Source organism: Pseudochaenichthys georgianus, chromosome 12 (assembly GCF_902827115.2).
Source record: "Pseudochaenichthys georgianus chromosome 12, fPseGeo1.2, whole genome shotgun sequence".
Classification (NCBI taxonomy): Eukaryota; Metazoa; Chordata; class Actinopteri; order Perciformes; family Channichthyidae; genus Pseudochaenichthys; species Pseudochaenichthys georgianus.
The window spans coordinates 3,211,556-3,235,183 of record NC_047514.1 but is presented as its reverse complement, the minus strand read 5'-3'; the positions used below and the strand labels follow the sequence as shown (position 1 = coordinate 3,235,183).

At 41.8% G+C, this 23,628-nt stretch overlaps 1 protein-coding gene across 1 annotated transcript in view; it reads left to right on the top strand.

Moving 5' to 3' along the window:
- Positions 1–3,513: 3,513 nt before the first annotated feature.
- The window catches only part of LOC117456123 (ephrin-A5b-like), a 76,530-nt gene continuing 56,415 nt past the window's right edge, over positions 3,514–23,628 (top strand). The window contains exon 1 of the mRNA XM_034095873.2: positions 3,514–4,359. Coding sequence (XP_033951764.1) covers positions 4,235–4,359 — 125 coding nt within the window. The 5' untranslated portion in view covers positions 3,514–4,234. The remainder of the gene's footprint in view (positions 4,360–23,628) is intronic.

Here is a 23,628-nt window from a genome sequence, read left to right as displayed (position 1 = left end):
TTGAGGATAGACAGATAGTTGGGAGGGGACTGTATTTAAAAACAAAATTAAAATGATGTTATAAAAGGAGTTCATAGATTTGCATGTGCCAATGATCTATTGTTAAAGCATTTAATGTACACACATGTGTTCATAGTCCATGGTCTTTTGTAGTTTTTTTCTATTTCTTCCTTCCCACCATGTATTTTCCTTTCACTTCTTTTTGTTTGTTTACTTTGGAATCTTTATTTCTCTTTGTATCATGAATAATATGGAAGCAGCAGGACACTTGAAATGGTATTGGACATATAACAAGTAAATATTGAACCTTAGGGCATGTCTGATTTCTATACTTTATACTGTAAAACATTTCAACACACGCTAGTTAGAAAGCGAAACAGATTGGGTCCTGACTGCTAAAGAATAATGGAGTTTACCGGTGAAAGCAGCCTGCTGTGCAGCATGTTGATGAACTGATCTGGGATCTGTCTGCTGGCATGGGAAGCACTGATACCCCCCTGGAGGAGGGATGTTGCTTTTATAAACGAAACGCCCGTCATTCAAAACCGAAGCCAATGAGACGCATGCAACCGTGAAACTGTACACTGCAAGAAATATCGGCTCTACAATAAATCCCATGTGCAAAAAATCAATGAATGAAACAGAATGGTGAAATTGTACTGACTTTGATATAAAAGAAAAGTATAAGGGCCATGGGCACACGTTTAAAAAAATAGTGGAAGATTTACTTTTTTTTTTTCACTATATGTCAAAAATGGTGGTAAAATACAATTTCAGGAAAAAGTCGACATTTTGAGAATTAAGTTGAAATGGTGAGAAGAAAGTCAACATGTGCAAATTAAGGTTGACTTTTAAGCATTAGTGACAGGTTTATAAGAAGGAAAAAAACTGAGGGAACGTGTTTTTCTTTACATTAAGATAACTTTGAGGAAGAAGTAAAACAGTTCGAGGATAAAGTTAAAATATTGAGAATGTAGTCAAAATGTTTAGAAATAAGTCAACTAACTTGTCAAAATAAGTTTGAACTTTCAGTTTAAGTGCCTAAGGAGCCCTGGAAGGTTCATAGAGAGAACAATCAATAAAACGAGGCCACGTTTTATTAATTCGTGCGCACGAGATGTAATTCGTGGCCTCAATTTAAATAAAACGAGGCCACGCTTTATTCATTTGTGTGCACAATATACTTTCTCGTTCCCACAAGATACTTCCTTATGGTTAGACACATCGAACTGCCTGCTTATTACGCCATATTATTAGTTTTATGAAGAAGATGTCCGGTTGCCAGGGCGTGTGTGTATGTTTGTGTGTCTGTGTTTGTGTGTGTGTGTGTGTGTGTGTGTGTGTGTGGGGGGGCATTTGTTTTCAGAAGATATTATGATAGTGGTGTTCGTTCCGGTGAACTCCGACAGCATTTAGCACTAGCCCACATCGAGATTAAACAAACTTCCTTCACTTGGGAATACACATATGGAGTTAGCCAGATGTGTGTAAATTAATGTTCATGGTCATTTGAAAACAAATGCCGGTGTCGTCGGACACACACATACACCGAACACGCACACGCACACATACACCGAACACGCACACGCACACACACACACACACACACACACACACACACACACACACACACACACACACACACACACACACACACACACACACACACACACACACACACACACACACACACACACACACACACACACACACACACACACACACACACACACACATCATGTAGCATTTGACGTTTCCATAGCAACAACAACTTCCTGTCAACAGTGCAAACTAAAATAAAACAGGAAATTAGCCTAAATTACATTTAAGACAACTGCAACGAAAGTAACAAAAACAATGTCATATCCTTTTCAGTTTCACAGAACACAAATTGGGTTATTTAAACATCATGCACCATGGTGACCGGACATCTCCTTCATAAAACGAGTAATAGGGGGAATAATCGGGCAGTTTGATGTGTGTAGAGGTGTGTGTGTGTGTGTGTGTGTGTGTGTGTGTGTGTGTGTGTGTGTGTGTGTGTGTGTGTGTGTGTGTGTGTGTGTGTGTGTGTGTGGCTAAAACGTAGCAGCCTCGATCTCTATTCAGCTGTTCTAATGAAGGTATGACAAAATGAAGAGAGCAGATACTGTGAGAGTCACGGACATGAATTCTTAGATCAAGGCAGACTGGTTCACAGACTGTTTGGTTGATCCGGTGCTTAAAGAGCCCATGACATGCTTTTCCGGTTATTACCCGTCCCCTTGTGTGTTATGAAGGTTTTTATGCATGTAAACGGTCTGCAGAGTCAAAAACCCTCAAAGTACACCCTTTAGCGAGTAAAACTCTAACACAGAAAATACCTGATATGCTGCCCCAGAACGCCTTGTTGGGGATTTCTCATTTTCCATTGTTTGCTTCCTGGGTTCTGTGACGTGTGAACACCCAAATCAACAACAAATGACCGGATTGGCCCAAATGGACTAATCCGGGGAGCACCTCACACACCAGGACCCCTTGGCCAACTAACAGGGAGTCCCCATCGACTTGCATGGAGCTCCCTGAACGCTGGCAATAGACCAGTTGGGATCGCAGAGAAATGCTCTCCGCAGACCCATTCTCACAGCGTTATAAACCTTTTTCGTACTCAATATCAAGCCACACTTATTGTTTTTAGTTCGGCTGTGAGTGTTTGTGTGTGCTCAGAATGAGTTTCGCTTGTTTTCGCTGTATCGCCAACCCGGAAACCTGTCCGCTCCTCGCAGCAACGAGCCTCGCAACGTCCCGACCAATCAGAGCACATTGGGCTCACAGGGAGGGGGGGGCAGGAGCTCCAACAAGCCGTTTAGGACAGAGAGTGAATACCTGGTGAATACACATAGAAGCTGTTTGAGAAACCAATGTGATTTTGGAAAATGTCCAGTCGACCTCAACAATGGAAATATGATCAGTAGAAATGGCCATGACATGAGACCTTTAAACAAATAGCTCTACACCTCTGGCTAAAATGAAGTCCGAGTTTGAAATATATCTCAAATAATGTATGCACTACCATTTCCACATAAACATAACAGTCTGCAATGAAACGGTTGTCTCCTGTGCGAAAGTATCTTGTGCGAACGAGAAAGTAATTCGTGCGCACAAATTAATAAAATGAATTCTCTACATTTAGAATGTATTACAAAATGCAAAATAAACAAATGAATTAATGAAAACTTTTGAAAATGTAAGAACTGTAAAGTGGAAACCAAGCACAACTGAATAATACATTTGCATAATAATGTATTCAATTTGCCTCCATAAGATTCAAGAGTTACTGAGATAAAACACCAGCATGGAAAAAAGCGAACATTTTTTACAGTGTGCCCCGGCTGGCACAGTAGGAGAGCGAGAGAGAGAGAGAGAGAGAGAGAGAGAGAGAGAGAGAGAGAGAGAGAGAGAGAGAGAGAGAGAGAGAGAGAGAGAGAGAGAGAGAGAGAGAGAGAGAGAGATTGGAGGGGCGAGAGAAGGGGGGTTGGTCTGGGAGAGCATGGTCGCAGGAGAGCTGCAGACTTGCCTCGGTGTCTCCTCATTGATAACAGCTTCTCGGGAGCTCTCGGTGATGTTGCGGAGCCTCTCGTCAGGGGACATCTGACCCGGAGATTGTGTGCGTGTACGCGGGGAGCTTTGATCCACTGTGCGCGGTGCTGGTCGTTCGGCAGGACAGACAGAGGCACCGGGACAGCTGCGGGATCAGCCGGAGCTCGAGCTGCTGGTTCGAGGCTTCTTCTTTCGGGGATTCTCACAGAACAGGAGCAGAGATCGTGATCTGGAAGCGCGACGGCACAGCGACTGCTTTTCTGCTCTCTTGTGGAACATTTATTCTGTGGCTTTTATATGTTTCCCACTGCGTAGCCTACCTCCAGTCCTGGAAATTGATAGCGACTTGGAAAAACTGTTTTCGTGGAGTTGAGTTTACGCAGATCTATACTGTGGATTTCCAGCGTTTATCCAGAACTGTTTCTCATTCAAGCGACTAAAGAGTGATCATATGGTGCAAAGTCAATGATCTGACTGTCAAAACGCAAGCTGTTTTTAAAAGAACCGAAAGATACAAACAACTATTACTAAAACCAACAAGGAAGCAACATTTGTGCGGGAATAAGAACGTGGACTCTCATCACAACATTTCACCCCCACATCCATCCCAGTCTGTAACCCTGAATCACTTTGGCTTCGCCGGAGTTCCAGAGCAGATATGCCGCAGGTGGAAATGATCCTCTTCCTCCTCACCATCATAGTGATGTGTGTGGACGGCCAGGACCCGGCGTCCAAGGTGATGACCGACCGATACGCCGTCTTCTGGAACCGAACCAACCCCAGGTAAGCACCACGCTCCCCGGTTAAAGCTGCACTATAACCGGTTACAGTCGTTCTATAGTTGAGTGACTCTACACACAGTATGTACACTCTGATCTACACGCGATGCAAGAAACGCACTTATTAATCCAAACCAAACCTCAATGAATATATGTACAATTTAAAAACAAACGTGTTATTAGACTAATGTACAACCATGCATATCAAGATGTAACATTAGCTTTATATTACAACCTACATGAACTACTCTTCGGCACACATAATATTGACAATTAAGCTTTCTTAATATTTCCTTTTGACTTTAACTTGTATTTGTGGTCTTCGCTGATGGATTATTGTGATTATTTGATAGACCTCCACGGCTCCACATCTGAATCATCTTTGAAATACACGGTGAGAACCGAGCAGCATAAATCACACCTGACAGAGGAACGAGCCGTTTCCACACAGGCTGTCCGCTATTACGCACCATTACGCACTATTACGCGTTTGTGTACAGTGTTTGCTGCACGTTCCGGTTGCAAATTAGATATACCAGGAGCTGGCAGAGATGCGTTCGGCTGAGCTGCGCTTGAATAACGCTGAGTCGCTTCCAGTCTGCTGCCATCGATTATAATTGACAGTTGTTTTTGTGCCAAATGAAGATCCATCCTATGTGACAGAGAGTTCATTACACTATCATGTTGCTTTGCTTATAAAGAGAGCAGAAAGTGTGTTGTGTTAGGGGACTTCAAAAACTAACGGTGGCCTCCTGGTTTTACTTTCCAAACGTTTTTAAGACCAGGTATTTCTAATTTAAATACTAAACTCCCCCTGAGGGCGGCTCCCCGTGTGACTCAGTGCCTCTATCTTGGCACTTGAGCACATAGTGATATAATGAGTGTGTCACTTAGTTTCATTAGGAATACATTCACTGCACGCTGACATAAGCTGTCTTCAGTTTCGGCGTGAGTCACATGTAAATGTCCTGTGGATCAACATTTGCTCCGGGACGAGAAACTGGTCTGCCGAACTGACTGGGTGTTGCTGATACAAATGCAAATGCTGTGGTGGTGACTTCAAAGGCTGCTGGAGTTCCTGCTCCGCCAAAAGACGGGACATCTGAGTGTGATAAGAGCTTTCTGTCCCGCTCGCAGGCTTGTAGGCATGTGGGGAAAGTACTCACGTCTTGTACTTAAGTAAATGTAGAAGCACCAGAGTGTAGGAATACTCTGTTACAAGTACAAGTCCTGTAATCAAAATGTTACTCAAGTAAAAGTAGAGCATACAAATATACTTAAAGTACTAAAAGAAGTACTCATTCTGCATATTGGCCCATTTCAGAATAACATATATTATATGTTTTGATTTTAAGGTGTGTTGAACAAGCTGGTAAAGGTGGAGGTAATAACGTTGTATACTGCAGGGTAGCTTTTAAGTGTTGAATATATTTCACATCATTAATCCAAATCTGCAAAGTAGCTTAATGTATTAGATAAATGCAGTGGAGTAAAAGGACATGATTAACGTCTGAATTGAAGTGCAGTAGAAGTACAACGTAGCACACAATTGAAATACTGCAGTAGTACACACATTTATACTTAAATACCATACTTGAGTAAATCCACTTAGTTACTTTACACCACCGCTCGCAGGTGGTTTTCTCTCTTGGCCTCCGCACAGTTCCCAAAGTCTGGTTTCTTGGCTGCCATGCTCCCCCCTATCCAAGTGTTACCCCCCCCCCCCCTCCCCCTTTCCAAGTGTTACCCCCCCTCCCCCTCCCCCTCCCCCCATCCAAGTGTTACCCCCCACCCTCCTCCCTCCACCTCCTCCGCCCCCCCCTCCCGGCCCACGCTGGGGCGAACAATAAGGGGGTACACAGGGGTATTTCAGCCGCGGCCAAGGCCCAGCGTGGCGTTCGCTCTTGTGAGAGATCCACACATGCTGAGGTCACACACTTGGTAGAAACCAGGCGAGTTGCGGGTTAAGCAGCACAGAGGGGACCGTTGTCAGGGTCAAAACCGGGGCAGTACCGCCGGCCATGGGGCCCGGTGACGGCCCCGGCAAGGCACCCCGCCTGGGCTTTGTCTCGGCAGAATGGGGGCTAAATAAATGAGTAACTCTAAATGACTGTCTCCTTTTCTCATTCATGAGAAATCTAAACCTGACCCCGGCTGTATAATGTAAGACAGGGCCGCTCTTAAAGCCTGGGGCCCCTGACCTGCAGCAGAACCTATAACAGTATTCTACACAAGCATGCGGGCCCCGGCATCCCTGCTGTTTAATGTAACCATACATAACAGTGGAGCACGGGGAACCTGCTGTGGTACAGTCCCAACTTCCAGATGAGCCCCCCCCCCCCCCCCCCCCCCCCCCTCTTCTGCCTCCTCCGCTGCATATTTGACCAAAGTGGAGAACATGGCATCCGGAGTAGCGGTCCATACTCAGCCATTCATGAAATCCCCTACCGGAGCTCTGGAATTGAAATGGGAAGCGAATCGTGGAAAATGGAAACGCAAAGTCGTTTTCATGTTTTTCTATTGTTTCAAACGGGGCTGAAAGGCAGCATGTTTCATAGTAATTTAGATAAACGTGCATCCATGTTTGCTGTGCTTTCATCTCAGCTGATGCTTGTTGCAGATTAGGTGCAGGCGAGCAGCACTCTGAGCGCAGGGGGAGGAGGAGGGACTTACAGCCTTGAGGATGGTTCGGTTTGAAAAGCTTCCACAGTGACAGCAAGCCGCTGCGCTTGTATAAGCTACTTAATACAATGAAATGCAACTCCGGTATCACGGAGCCTTGTTAGAAGGAATCGAGATTTGAAAAAAGGAGTCTTTGTGGCTTTTTTTGATGTCATTTTAATGCGTTTTTTTGGCCAAAACAAGAAAAAGGGCTTCAGATAATTTTGCCATTTGGTATTTATCTGTGAAATATATTGCACTGTGGAAGCTCTTGCATTGTTCAGTCCACTCTCGAGTCCGTCCATTAGTTGAAGTGTGCAGAGTGTTTGGAAAGTTGTACAACGCTGCTATACTTTGCATATACTCACATTTATTTTCGCAAACATCTGTAGAGTATGTGACAAAACTCCTTTAGTCGTAGACCTAGAAAGGTTTCAGACATCGTGATCAAAGAATGATGAATAGCCGTTTGTACTGGCTGCACTCGAAGGTATTGCTAGCAGCAGCAACGTTTACTATACATCACAGAAGGGCTTGCGTCATGTTCTACTTCATGAACGTTAATGCAGATTCAGTTATTCATGTTAATAAATAACTTGTAGAACTATTTTAAAAGTAGATTTAGTAAAGCAATGATGATTAAGTACTTTTAAAGCAATTCACAATTATATAAACAATTCATAGTGTGCTATAAGAAGAGATTAAAGGAATTTAAATAAACAATTGTCTTGTTAGCGTGATCAAAATAGGGCTGCAACTCACGTTGATCATTTTCTTGATCAATATATTGATTGATTGATTGGTCTATAAAGTGTCAGAAGATAGTGAGAGATGTCTTTTAACGTCTTGTGTTGTCAGTCCAAAACCCAAGAATATAACTTTTATCTGATAAAAGCAGAAAAGATAACATATTTGAGGCTGAAAACAACATTTCACGTCATTTTCTACCCTAGTTCAGGATTATCTTTCTGTTCATCGACCGATAGTTCACTTATTCTGCAGATCTCGATCAATAAATAGCTTTTAACGACTGCATTCACCATTAATACAGTCATTTGTGACAGCATATAAAGCTTGCATTAAGTAAGCTTTATAAGAAAGTGGCACCAAGACAAAACCCATCAAATAAAAACTGTAGCATTTCGTGGTGGAACAGCTCATGTAAGAAAAATGAGTCACAGATGTTTCTTGTCAGTTTCGCCGTCTGTGTCGGCGAACCAAGCGATGGAATAAGTGTATGAGGGGTATTTACTGCTGCTCTGACAAGGAGCTATTAGTGAATTCCCAGCTCACCGGCTATTTAGCTGCTTCATTAAAACCCACCCGGGTCCATATGGTCCGCACGCAGCCGTTGCCATGGCCCAAGGTGTTTATTTGTTGCTGATAGGTGGGATCAACGGAGAATCGGGGGACGGGCTCTGTCCATAATCTCCCAAGCTGTTTGTGTCTCCGACGCCATGGAAACTGATACCCCTCGTCATCAAAGACCCTCATTGGGTGGGACTAAGGAGCTGACAGCTGGGGAGAGAGGGATTCCAGGATTCAGGGTCACCCCAGGGGTTTCCTTTAATCCCTGATAATGCCCGTCCAAAGCTTCCCCCGGCAGATACAACATATTTCTCCATTAGACAATCAAAGAAGGGCCTGTTTGATATAAATGTGGGTATTATCATTTAAAGAGATTTTAAGCCTGGCGGGCCGATAGTTCCAGGACCGAGGACGTAGTGGAACAGGCTTCTTTGCTAATACACTTGTTGGCACTATAAACTAGTCATTTATATGACTTAGATTAAGGCTGCTTTGCCAAAGTTAGGGTTAGGGTTCCTTAATTAAGTTGGACATTGGTCTAACATGATCTTAAAGACTAAAATGTATTGGGATGACCTTTCTAATGTACGGTCAAAGGTACAATGATTGATTGACAGCAGTGACAGAAACCTATAACTAGTCCCAACCAAATTGATCTCAGTAAAAAGACTAGCGACTCAGCGTTTTCTTGATGCCTTTGAGAAACAGGATATTTATAATGTTTGTTATCCCATGGGAGAAAAGTATAGTTCTGGTTACGTTGGTTACATGTTATATCGGACTTCTCTGATGACCCACACTGTCTTACCCCTCTCCGTTTCTGGACATACTTGAAGTAGAACCTCAGACATGTGAGAAGACTTGACACTCGCGCACATTTCTCCTCTTGTTTGCTTTTCTTACTCTTGCTCTCTTTTTAATCTCCACTTAAAGAAACAATGCTCCATGCTGCTCTTGGTGGCGAGCTGATGTTGTGATAGTTTCCCAGTGGCATTGAGAGTTGCCCCGTTTGCATTGTTCCCAGTGTTTACCCTCGCTTTCCCCTCTCAGCCTTTTCCCGACTCCCTGCCGCTTGGTTCCGCTTGGATGAAAAACGGACACACAAAAAGGCAACCACGTCCAAATATTGACTGGGTCTCAGGACCGCAGCCCTCTCCCAGCGCCGCCACAGAGCCCCTGAAAGGACGCCATTGTTTCCGCTCGTACTCAGCGGCCCATAGCCGGCTTTAAGCTGTGCGGGGAGACAGGAGGAGAGGTGGCTGTGGAGAGTGTGCATATGTTATATGAGGTGGGACAGGGGGGTTATAACAGGGAGGGACAATACAGTCGCGGGGGTGAGAGAAACCTCCTCATAAGAGGCCAGAGGCTACGACAGGGGAACAGTGTGGGTCCCGGGGTGGGGTCAGAACCAATGTATCCACCCTGAGGAAGTGTCAATCACAAAAGGCATCAAAGCGATCTGACAGAATGTGATTTCCTGCAGAGAGGGCTCAGAAAGTATCAATAAAGAGGATGAGAAGCTTCTTATCGGAGGTTTACCTTTCATTTTATTACAAAGTGCAGGAGCATTACGCCGACTGACAGCACTTCAGTCTCTCAGAGCCTGAAATGAAAGAGCGTCACATCAGGGATAGGAAATCACTTCCTCATATCGTGCCGGTTTCCTACCACTCGTGTTCTTTAATCAGTGGTACCTTACAACATGCACTTAATAATCCCTCAGCTACATGTGTGCAGAGGGGGGAAGTGGTCCCGTGGAGACGCCCGTCGTTCCTCATGCTCTCTACGACCCTAGCCCTGCAGAGAGGAGATGCCCTGCCCGCCCTTTACGCTGTGACTAATAAGACGAGGCCCTCAGGCTGCCGAGGCCTGACTGACAGGAACTAGTGACGAGAGGTTACTAATAAGGACGGACCTTTTATTACTTTACGGCAATGTTCCTCTGAAGAACTGGAACAACAAACGTATTGAGATTACATTCACTGTGTTTCAAGTCGCCGCCGGTCTTCTGTTCTGCAGCTTTTATTGCTCATCACAAAGATTTAAATGTCTTTTGTCAGTTGTGTCGGGCAGACATTCTGCTTTTTCTGTCGTAGCAACAACACACGGGCAAATGCTTCATGATAACCTCAACCAGGTTGGAGTCGATTAGCTTCAACCATCTTCTAAAACTGTGTGTCAGAATATAAATGTTAAGGTATAATGTTAAGTCAAATATTAAGCCTATATTTGCTAAAATGAATTGAACGATGGCAATTTGACTCAAAGTACTCAAATGTACAACATTAGAATTTGAAGTGAAATAATTTGCCCATTCAGTTTGATCAACACGTTTCTGATACAAATTAATTTGTGTTTAGAATTTCCTCGTAACGAGTCTCTGTATGTTCGAAGAAGGAAAATGACTGATTTAAAATGTAGAATCTAGAAAATGTTATTTAGCAGAAGTGAAAAGTTCTGTGCATGATACTTAAACATGCCCATCAACTTTCTCTTAAGCATTTTTTTAGGCTAAATATATGCATCTTGAAACAAAAAATAAAGCAGAAAATCCCAGAACTAGAATAAAAAACATATTTTAATCTAGATATTAATTTATGGAAGATAATTATGTACTTTTCACATTAAGTCAACCAGTTTCAAGAATACTTTTTAGAACATATTTTGGGTATCTTGAAAGAATAGAGAATCGGATAAATAGAGAATTATTGAAATGTAATAATTTTTTTTATTTATCCAGGAATGTCCCATTGAGATACAAGATCTCTTCTTCCAGGGAGTCCTGACCAACACGGCACACAACAAGTTTCAACATAAAACAAGGGCATTAAACAAAAAAAAACATACAATTCAAATATAAATACAGAAGGCCATTTGTGCAGTGGCAAGAAGCATAATCACATCAGCAATAGCATCAGGTAAAACAGTTACATGTTTCATGAAGGGCTAATCGTAGCATACCTTTAAAAGCATTTACAGTAGGAAGTGCCTCTAGACAAAGATTAGATTTGCTAATTTGATCCGCTTAAGGAAATCAATGTGTCATAAATGTTTAGATTTAACTTGTTACAATAATGTTCTAGAGTGAATATGTTGGAAGAAAAACGAAATATTATAAGTTTCTGTGCTAAAATCAAGAAAAATCCCATTTGAATCTGAGCAATTGTTTGAATAACAGATAAAAAACACTCAAAATCCAATTCTTACATTTTTATTCATCTATAAAACCTTTAAAAAATACATCGGTCGTATGATTATCACAACTATTTCAACACCTTCTAATTTCCAGAGTCAATCCTGAATTACTTCATCTAGAAAAAAGGTACGTTTGACCGGTTGAAAGGAGCTTTCTCCCGGCAGATTTCGTTTTACTTGGCTAAGAAAACGTCTATGACCAAAGTGATAAGATCTCTTGTGACCAGAAGAGATACTGTGTGAGTTTAGCATCCTGTGTTTGATATGCGCGGCAGTCAATGGATTAGCGGGGGTAGACTCTTCAGGCCTAATCTCGCAGTCTCACTCCGCTGCACAGCGCTTCACTTTTCTTCACTTTTAATCTTTAGTGGGGCTTTTTTTTTTGTGTACGCTGTTTAGATGTGAGTGGTGAAATGGCATCCCCCGTGTCTTTGTAGGCACCGGTGAGGGTATTAGCAAAGAGGCTCTAAGGGGCTTAAGAGGTCAGCCCTCCCTTTGTGTGGAGACACAAAACACTTCCTGTGGGACCCTTCACCCCTCTCTGTTCTCCCCTCAGAAAGCCAGGGCCTGCCTGACCATTCACATTAATCAGCCTTAGCTCCTAATGACTGCGGTAAAGCTTCTGAAAACGGCTTCTAAAAGGGTCCTACAGAGCCACTAAGCTGCTAGCAGACAGGGCAAGGCTGCCGCTGCTGTTCGTGGGGCATCACACAGTATCAAAGAGCGCAGGGTGGGAGCCTGGCCGCGCTGCAGACCCTTTATAGTTCCTCAACAACAACACATATGAGTGTTTGTAGCTGTTGTGGAAACAAGAGTCAAAGGAATGTGTGGCTTATACTTTGTTGTATGCTATTGAATGGCTGCCCTGTACAAAACTAAATGTTACCAAGAATGGTCTTAAAGTCGTCTTTTCTGTTTTGACTTGTTTCAACATCAAGGGTTGGAGTTAGGGTTAAGGGTTTCTTGCAAGATATTTCCAGAAACACATTGAAAGCAGATTCACACTGACAGGTATAGTTTTATTTTTTAGACTTTTAAGAGAAATAACTATATTTGTTGTTGTGTAGAAGTTCTACGAAGAGTACAAATGAGTCCCCAGTAATTTCTCTCACATGTAATGATAATCTAGAAGACTAGAACTCTCTATTAGCTACTATAAGGCTTCTTATTACAGACACATGCATTTCCTAACATTCGGTCTATATGCTGTAAAATGTATTATCTCTTGGATTTACACACGGCATCTATTGCACGTCTGTCCGTCCTGGGAGAGGGATCCCTCCTCTGTTGCTCTCCCTGAGGTTTCTCCCATGTTGCCTTTAAACTGTGGGTTTTCTCTGGAAGTGTTTCCTTGTACCATGTGAGGGTCTAAGGACAGAGGGTCTAAGGACAGAGGGTCTGAGGACAGAGGGTCTAAGGACAGAGGGTCTAAGGATAGAGGATGTCGTTTTTCCCATACTGCTATTCTGAACAATCTGTGCTGTTGCTGTAAAGTGTCTTTACTGTAGGCTATTTTTATTATATGTACAGCACTTTGGCTCGACCAAAAATCGTTTATAAATGTGTTATATAAATAAAACTTGATTTGATTTGATTTTGGACTAAAATCTCTTTCAAATGTGTGGTTTGACTTGTTAACTGATGTCAGTGCACACTGTCTCTTCTGCTCCAGACAAATGGAGGTAATAAAAAAGTTGGCACGTCTGAAGATTGGAATTGTATACGATTACAGCTGAAATGTCAATTGGCTCAAAATGTCGAATTTTGTCAGCGGGGGCCAAACCTCTGAGTAAATGGTTCTGGAAGTGTCTATTCGGGTCAGTGCGGCTTTGGAGGCCGGCCCGAAACTAAAAGTATGTGTTCCTGGTCGTCAGGGCTATATTTCCTGATTGTAAATGGCTGCTGACTCTTAGCGTTTCGTTTCTCTTGGAAGACATTAGACACAGCTGAAGTGTGAGTGCATTACGTTTCCAGTGAATCATGTCCACAACGTGAGCATGGAGATTGACAGATTTCCTTCAGCCACGAAGACAAACCAAAACATCTCTGCTGAAGCAAAATATGTTTTTTGTTGCCGTCGAATTGCTTTTGTTTCTCCGTTCAAACATCTCATGTAGTCATTCGGTATGTGGGTTTACCTGATTCCAGTTCAGAGCAAAACCACAACAAAGTTTGAGCTTGTTTCTGAGTTTTCCAACCTCCCGCGGTGCAGAATATTAAACGACGATTGTGATGTATCTGCGTGTGAAGAACAGTTGTTGTTGCATGAACTTGGTGTGACTTTGCGAGACCTTTCGTGTGGCTCTCTGGTCCGCTGGGACTCAAAGTGTTTCCTGTTGGATTTCAGCACGGTGCTTTGGGACGCATGAAATATTAAAAAAGCTGTTTCTGATCTCACGATAGAGCTTGGACAAACCTTCACACGCAACCAGGAGAAAATCCAGGTCAGGACCGCCATGACTTTAATAGAGGGGTCGACATTACGTTGTTTTCCTTCACAAATTATTTTCCTGGCCTGCGTTCTTTGATGATGAACGACTGCGATTACATAGTTTTGGGTGTTTTATCAGCGAACACAACTTGAGTTGCAGGGTCATTAATTGAAATCAGGACTGCCAAGATCTGAGCACTTTCCGCAGACGTGGCTGACTTCTCCTCCTCCTCGCATTTTCACTGCTGTGTGGCGGAGCGGGGAGAACCAGGCAGCCATTTTCCAAATTCGACTCCATTTTGTTTCAAGAGTAAAAAAAAGTAGGTTACGAATCCTGGGACGTCGCATGAGCATCATCTGATCTCTTCTGATCCGGCTCTCAACTACTGGAAAGAGAAAAACTCCTTCTGCACGCATAAGGGATTTGATTGAAGTCAAATATTTCAACCGTAGTGTTGGTAAAGTCTGAAATATCTAAAATTGGGACAATTCTATAAAGGAAATTTAAATATTTTAACCGTATATGCTTTAAAAAAAAGTTGTTTTAATATCTGGTCTACCGGCTTTTTACTTGCTTTTTTTTTCAAGTAATTCTATGTTTTACTTGTATAGACAAATTTATCAAATCTACATCAATGGTCTTTCAATATAATTACATGAAGAATTCTAAAAAAAATATTTACCAATACTTATCAAGTTAAAGTTAAAGTATTCATTCTGCTTGAGAGTTTTTACTTTTGTTAACATTATTTGGGTTTTTAGTGGAAAAATATATGAATTTAAAAGAAATTCTGAAGATTTTAAGGATCTTAAAACATTTGTGTCGAGGTTGAAAAACCAAGGCTACATTTCGGGGCGAAACAAGAAGCAGTTCTGTAAAAAGAAAAGGAAAAAAAAGCTAAATATTCTATTTATTACAGGAATTTATATAGAATATTTTTTTACCATCATCTCAAATCACTTTCTGATCATAAAACTGTTTGGAAAACTTGAGGTCAAAATCAGAAATTCAAGATAAAAGTTATTAAAACGTACATTTAGCTAATTTAAGAAGTTATTAGGATAATTGGTGCATTGGTTTTGTCTTTTCTGGCTTAGATTGATGTAATTCTTGGAAAAAGTAAAGCCGTCTAGTTTTCTCTTCACGGATTTCTAAGAAATATCCTCAACAACAGCACAACAAACCAACCAAAGATCAATACACATGTTTAATAATGCAAATTATGTGTCACAAGTTAGTCTATCGTGAATAAGAAAAAACACATTAATTATTCCTAAATAAGGTTTAATGACTTTGCTGAGTCGGCCATTTTGCATGGAGGTGCAGCACTGATTGACCGCCTAACACGCTGATATTGCACACGCTGCGATGTATTTTGTTTTTGCACCAACCCGTCGATGTGTGCCATCCTCGGCCGCCCCGTTAGGAGCTGGCAACCTGGCCCTGCTCGTATCACTGCTCGCAGCGCGGCATGCTGGGAACACGCTGGGCAGACGCTGCGAGCGCTCGCTGCTGATGATCCCCTTTTATGTCTTGGCCCCAGCAGGGCCCAGAGTTATTCTAGTGCATAATTGATGGAGGAGTTAGAATAGCAGAAGTAATGCGATGAGAGGGTGCAGCCAAGCGGAGCGAGGGATCGCGTGCGTGGGGCTGCAAACATTGAAGGGGACGAGAGGAGGGCATCTGGCGTAACAGGTCCCAGCGCTGTCGACACTGAATATGTCAGCGTCTCAGCCAATCAGAGGGCTCCTCTTCCCGCCAATCAGATGTCTGCATCAGTGGAGTACTACGCTCTCATGAATCAGACTCTTTTCCTTCTTTTTTGATGTTTTAAAGCTGATTCTGATGTTAAGTTAAGATAATTATTTTACTGGAGATTCCTCTTTAGCTAGAAAGGAATGTTGTAAATCACCTCGGGGGTGTCTTTGGCCTCAGAAGGCTTTCTTTGTCCCTGTAGTGGATTCTTGCCATGACAGGGTGGAAATCACACCTATACGAGGTGCTACAAAGGGAAACTAATGGCCCAACAAGCCCGTATTGTCTGATCAACAAAAGAGACCAGGTCACCTGTCCTGTCCTGCTTCAAAGAGACTGCAGGACACGGCGGGGACGGGTTTCACCCTTCCCCCTGAGTCCCCTGAAGTTTCACTCTGGTTTAATGTCTTTAATGTCATAAAGGCAATGTTTTGTTTTTCAAGCAAATAAAAGGGTATGTTTGAAATTAATATTAGAGGGGAAAATGATACATGCGAAATATTACACAAGTAATACTTTATATTTGAAAAGGAAAATAATAAAAAAAGCCCATTAGTTAGTTCTTTATGTAAAAATAAGTAATTATTAACCAAATCCATTTCCAACCTGCAGCTGATCTGGTCACTTTTCAGTAGAAATATGTAGTTTATTTCTGATTTGTGCATTTCTGTGTGGTTATTTAATGTATATAAGTGTTCATGTTGTTCTTAAAATGCAAATAATCAAAAAGAAGGAACAAGTTGTTAAAAATTACAACACAGACCACTGCAAATAAATAATTAAAATAACCAAAAACTGAATAAACCTCATGCTGAACTTTAAAAATCTTTAATCAATAGCAACTATTTTCACAAAAAATGTACTTTATCAGCATCTGTTAAAGGAATAAGAGAGTTAAGTCAAGAAACACAAAATAAAATATTTTAAATTACATTAATATCATCTATGCTGTAAAGTGAGACGATTTGACCGTTTAGCAGATTATCATAACTTTTTTTCGTTAGGAAAATAAATATTTTGTTCTAAAGTGAAAGATCAAATGTGCATTTTCTCTACAGTCCACTCTCAGAAAACCGCAGACAAAATAACCTCCTATCACCCAGACCTGATGACTTCCTCTTCAGTGTTTGTTGTTAATCCATTTGTTTTTATACTCCGTGTCTTAATATGCAAAATGTACATTAGCCACTGCTAATGGGAATTTATTGTAATTTGGCAGGCAGTGAAAGTGTTCTTTTAATTATCCAGCAGCCGGCGTAATGAAAACAGAGAGCGGGGAAGACAGTAGCTGAGGTCGGCTCCTGAACACAGACCTGTCCTGCAGCACTTAAAGGGCCACTGGACCGGGACTGTGCCGATTAACATCATAAAACCGGCCTCATAAAGACGTTTTATTTGTTTCCTGAGTGTGCCGGCTGCTTAGGTTTCCATCAGAAGTCTTTATTGCTCGCTGCTCATATTTCTGTCTCTGGATGGAGGTGACTATTAACTTTTAGTTGACTTTTCCAAGTAGCAAAAGTATGTTCACCAAAAGTTCTGTTCCTCAATGGACTTTTAAAAAAATATATGTTTTACCTACGACTTTGGACTGTCTGTTATACAGTTTGGTTTTATGGAAGCTGTTAGAAAATCCATATGAAACATAAAAAAACAAATCTTTCAATTTATAGCTTGATATTTCAATCGGAGAGTTAGCAGTTTTCTTTTTAATCATTTTATCTTTGTCTTGTACAATTTAGGTCAAGACTTACAGACCATTTTATAAAAAAAAGTGGATTTATAGTGACTCGAAATATTTTTCTAAGTGCACATTTTTTTAAAAAGCAGATTCTTTTTTTATTTTGTTCTTTCAGCACAAGCAGTATATTTCATATTTTTTCGTGGAATTCAAATACATTAAAGCCTTTTTTCAATATCATATTGTGTATATTTGTAACGAGTATGTACAATTGTAATGTATCTTACAACTTTTCCTATCTGTAGTGTGACGTTACAGTTACAACTATTCAAAACAATCACATTTAAATATAATTTAATCCTAAATACGGTGTTAAAATGGGGAAAAAACTCATCCCAGTAAATGTGTTTCATATTCCATTGTTTGTAAATTTCACATGAAAATTTTCAGCCATATTAAAAAAAGAAAGAAGGCAATTAAGGCATATTTCTGGCTTTAAAAAACCGGGAAAGAAAATCAAAGTTCTTTGGTATTAGCAGAGTTTAATCTGGTGTCCTCCACTACACATGGCGCTTGGGTCCACGTCTGTCAGCTTCCCTCAGTTTCACATATTTCCCCCTGCGTGACAATAAGATGAAGAATTGATCCAAGTAGAAAAAGTGTGGATGTTGAAGTCCTGTGACGGCTCATCTGGGTCACATGGTTCTTCCAGAAGAAGTGCTGGTGAGGTCTAGACACGCGATACACGGGGGGGTTTGAGGAACGCCGGCTAAGACGTCACTCGCGTTTACCATCCACGAGCCACTCCTGTATGGAGGCAGGCCCGCTCTAAATGTTGCCCAGCAACCCAGCAGCGTACTGGGACATGTGCTGGTTTGGTGCAGCACCAGTGTTTGACACATTTATACACTTTTCCAATCAGAAATCACCTAATTTCCTAATTTTCAAACAGTCTAATGAACTATCATAAGTTAAGTGAGGCCTCTGCATGACTATAAAGTGGTTCTCGCTGATTAAAATGGTTTTCATAATTGTTCCCCTGGTAGAATTTGAGTTTTTTTTTAGGAGAAATGATTGAGCACCAACTGAGAAGTTACATTTGGGCTTGCGTCTTTGTCATTTGGGGCCAAACATGTCCAAAAATTAGGTTACAAATCTTCCACACTGCAGGCAAAAAAGAATAATATGCAAATTAGCGCCCCAGAAAAAGGAGGGAAACGAGGGGTGTGTCCTCTCTGAAAACCACCAATCAGGATTAACCCATAACCCCGCGGCAGCCAATGAGGCGTGTGGCAGCTGTGCTCTCATTGGCCCGTTGAGCACAGATAACCAAAACTGTGCCAGATACACCACGGTAGAAATAACCCAGAATTCCTTTAGCCCGGAGGGAGCAAAGCCCTTAATGCAGCATGTTGAATTCATGCTGCCACAGCCTGCTGCATTCTGGGGGATGTAAACTGAAATGCCAACAACTATCTGAATTAATCACTATCTGTATGGTGTCTATTCATCGTGGCAAGAACACACACACACACACACACACACACACACACACACACACACACACACACACACACACACACACACACACACACACACACACACACACACACACACACACACACACACACACACACCACACACACACACACACACACACACACACACACACACACACACACACACACACACACACACACACACACACACACACACACACACACACACACACACACATACCATGTATACATCACTTCAGGGGACATTACATTGACTTACATGCATTTCCTGGAGACTTATCTTAACCATAACCAACACATGCCTAACCCTTACCCTTAACCTTACCCTAACCCTAATCCTAAACCCTAAAATTAATGATTCCCCTTATGGGGACCTCCAATGTGTCCCCATAAGGGAAGCCAGTCCCCACACGTGACTATGTAAACAGATGTAGGTCCCCACAAGTATAGTAATGCTAGACCACACACACACACACACACACACACACACACACACACACACACACACACACACACACACACACACACACACCACACACACACACACACACACACACACACACACACACACACACACACACACACACACACACACACACACACACACACACACACACACACAGACAGAGCAATGCGGACTCAGTATAAATGAAGGAAGGTTACAGGGTGCTGAGTTTGCTTTCTCTCTTCCATGGTCCCTCATTATCTCTTCAAGTGTTACTTAATCCTCCCTCTCTATTTACTCTTCCTTTACTTTCGTCCCCCAGCAATAACTTCAAACCTCTGACAAATCCCTCCAACTTCTTTATATTGAAGTTCTGTACAGTTTGTACGACAATTAAGTACAAACATGGGCTTTTAGCCATACACTTCCATTATTGTGTTTTTGTGCAGACTTAAAAATCTTCCCTAGATAATTTTGATCATCATCAAATGCATCGCAATATTCCAAAGTCTATTTTTGTGCCTCCTTAACAGTTTGATTTCATTATTAAAACGTTTTATATCGTGCTGTTCGAAAAGGCAATACACTGGATGTTATGCGACAAACTATTTTACAAAATGTTGCTTCCAAACTGTTTTAATTGGGATACTACCGAAACTTGTACTTTGTAAATATTTTAAATAACCCGAATATGTGTTATGTACAACACATGTTACAGTGACCTTGAAATGTCCTTGGCATGAGTCAAAAATATATCAGTGAAATACATTTCCTAAATTTGCAATAGTGTCAAGAAATGTAACTATTTGAGATAATCACAATATTTTTCCAGTTTTAGATTCAAACGCAGCGTCAAAATCTGTTCTAATTCTAAAATGTGTTTGGAAACCACGGCAAGTTTCCAATTATTGAATACAAAATATGTTATGGTGCAAATCACCTACATTTGCTGTATTGTCTCAAAACAGCAAATTTCCGATAATCATAAAATAAAAAAGAAATAGAATAAACATTTGTGAAATAAAAACATTTGCACGTAGGACCCGATGATTTAAAAAAAATTTTAATTGCATGCTAATCCCCAAAAATGTATGTACTGTCCAATAAAACGTTTAATTTGTCACTGTTGCACATTCTGTACCACACGATCCCTACACGTGGTGCAGTGACACCAACGTGCTTTTGTCATCATCCCAAAATATATATCTTATAATCTGAATTAGTGTTTTTGAAATGTATTTTGTGTAATAATTCCAAAAAAGATTCCGCGTCAGAATTCGTACATTTGGTTTAGCGGCTCCATCATTTGTTAAAATTTAAATAATTGAATGTAGGTCCCACAAAAAGCTCTTTCCAAATATGTTTTAGCTCATAGAAGTACCCCAGATTTGGTATACTGCCGACAAATTAAGTTTCATAAAATTAGTCTTCTATCAAATTTGCCACAGAACCACAACATTCACTAAACATATATTTATTTTAATACAAAAAGTAAATATAAAAGATACATTTGTTAATAGCAACACAGACTCCACATTTTTGTATTTAACAAAAATATCTTTGCTAAATTTCCCCAAATTAGCTTTTATTCCCAAAATGTGTTATCTGCATTAATACAAATGTAAATACCAGCAGTGTATAAAAGCACCCTTAATATTTGACCCGGAAAGTACACAGTATTTGCCGAGCTAGCACGCTTTAGCACAATCCAGTCTTATACCTTTCATACTATTATCCTCAGATATCTTATTCACTAAATGAACAGGTGAACCCAGAACAAGTTCACGTTTTCGGCACATTCAGGGCCCCCCTGTTGCCTTTGGATTCGGTTGCTAACCCCGGTGTCCAGATGTTTTCCATCCAGCTGCTGACTCCTGTCGCTCCGCTGCTATCAGATATGAGAAGGGGCGATTAGAGCTTCTCAGAATTCACAGCTTTGTTCTTCTCCCTCAAAAATCTCCTTCACTCTGCCAGGTTGGAGCTGAAGTCACTTCCTCCATGTGGCCTCCATACGCCAGTAATGACTCAAGTCAGAATTTGGACCTGTTCAGTTAGCAGGGGCCATTTCGTCTCCTTCTTGGTTGTGATCCAGTGTCAGATGCTGCTGCACAGAATGGATATCAGCGCGATGGTGACTTTAATTTGGCGGTGTGCAGACTTTGGGGAGACAGCGTGATCACACACACACACGCACATATAGAGGCCATGCATGCGTGCACACTGGCAACCACACACACAGAGATTCAGACTTGTGAGCAGGGTGTCATATGTTTATCCTGTAAGTCAGATGTTTGATCATCATTTGTGATTAATCAGCCTTGAGAGCTTTTGAATTAAGTGCAGCTTTTCATGTCAGGGTGACTGCAGCCTAATCCGTCTGGCCGTTCCCAAACGCTTTATAGTTGAGCGGAGCAGATGACACAGAGCGGGGTGGCTCAGTGCTGGTGCTGGTTATAGTGTCTCAGAACTGGAAAGTCGGGGGGGATTTAGTCCCAGCCGTGTCTCGAGCGCAATACATTCCATTGATTAAACGTGTATCAAGGAGAGTATTTTATTTCTCAGTCGCGCTACACACAAAATGAGTAGGTGCTCTTGTTTGCCTGTAATAAAGTGTGTAGCTTCAAAGAAAGAAACCCAAACCCTACGGACATGATTCCAGAACTTAAACACATGACCATCTTCTGTTGGAAAATATCATATTAGACGATGTTTAGCTTGTGCAGCCTTTATTGTGTGTATGCATGTTCAACAAAGCCTTCTCTACACACCCCCCTCCATGTTCCTCTGTATGTCCGAAAGCAGCATTTCCTACTAATCTCATTCCCATTAAAATGCCTTAAAATGATTGGAACTCACCCTGTTTGGCATGCCCTGTGCTCGCTGTTCCCTCCCCACAAATGTCTCTCCCACTGCCCTTTTGTTCCGCTCCAGAATGGAGTTGACGCGTGTGAAACCGAACGTGATGCCGGGGGCCCGAGAGTTCATTATTTGCCGCTGTTCTCACGGGGCGAGTGAAAAATCACTCCTTTGTGCCTCGGAAGAAAGAGCCTTCCTCTGACCTCATGGTTACGCCGTGTAATGTCAAAAGGCCCCGAGGTTGGTGCGGTGTAGCCACACCCACCCTGTTGTGGAGGCACCGTGGAATCAGACCCTGTCCCGGAGAGGAAAAACAACCTCTCTTGTAAACAAATGTTGGGATCTCACATCGTACACCGCACTAATTGGACCTTGGCTGCTCGCAGGATCTTTGTTTCTCCCGTCTTAGACATCCAAAAAGTGCATTCTCTGTCCACTTCAGAGCACTCCAATTAGCCTCTTTTATGGTAAAGATGTCTTTCATGCAGCGCCGGGGTCCAGGCCAGTCGAAATGATAGGTTTCCTGACGTCAGCTCAGTTAGGGCACACCGAACGTCGCATCGGTCAAAGAGTTGATCGACATCAAACACATTTCCCTGTCGAAAGTCGCTCCTTTAAGTGCACACCGTGCTCGGGTGCTGGATCTGAGAAGGCGTTTCTGAAAGCGCTAACAGATGACACAATGACCCAGAGGACCCTGCTGCCTTTCAGGGGTTAATTGAAGCTGTGTGTGGTATGTTTATACGTGTAGCTGAGTGTGTATTTTGCCGTATTTTCACCCAGAAACACATAAAGATGCAAGAAACTCAATTGAATCTAGTTTTTCGTCAATTATTTCGTCCTTAACATGTTTATTTTGTAAACAGACGTGTTTTATGTACAAAATGGCGGAATTTGATAGTATCATTTTCCTTTAACCTACTATTGCATACGACCTGTATTCTTATCTTGTTTTGGTTTACTGACATTCTAAAAACTAGTTATTTCTATTTTATGGCTTGAATTTCGAAATGAACTTGAGATTCTTTGCAGTAAATGCATAATCGTTGGATCTGTCCTGAAATGGCCTTGTTCTGCCTCGTTTCAATGTGCTGACTCTCATTTCCATACAACTCTTGGAAAACGCAGATTTTCCACGTGTGTTAACAGAACGAAACGTTGAAGGGCTCTATAATAAACCCAAATGTCTTGCATAGTGAGATTTGTCTTGCAGCAGCTGCTCAAACCTTTCATACGTTCCCCCACCGCCGACAAATCCAGCCCGACCCGAACCACAGGCACTAAATGGGAGTTTTCATTACACATCTGGGTAACTGTGATATACGATCGTGGGCTTTAATCACTCATAATTATGACATGACTCGACTCTCATGAGGTTGATTTTGGATGGAGCTCTGATGTTCCATGCAGCTCCTCCGTCTCC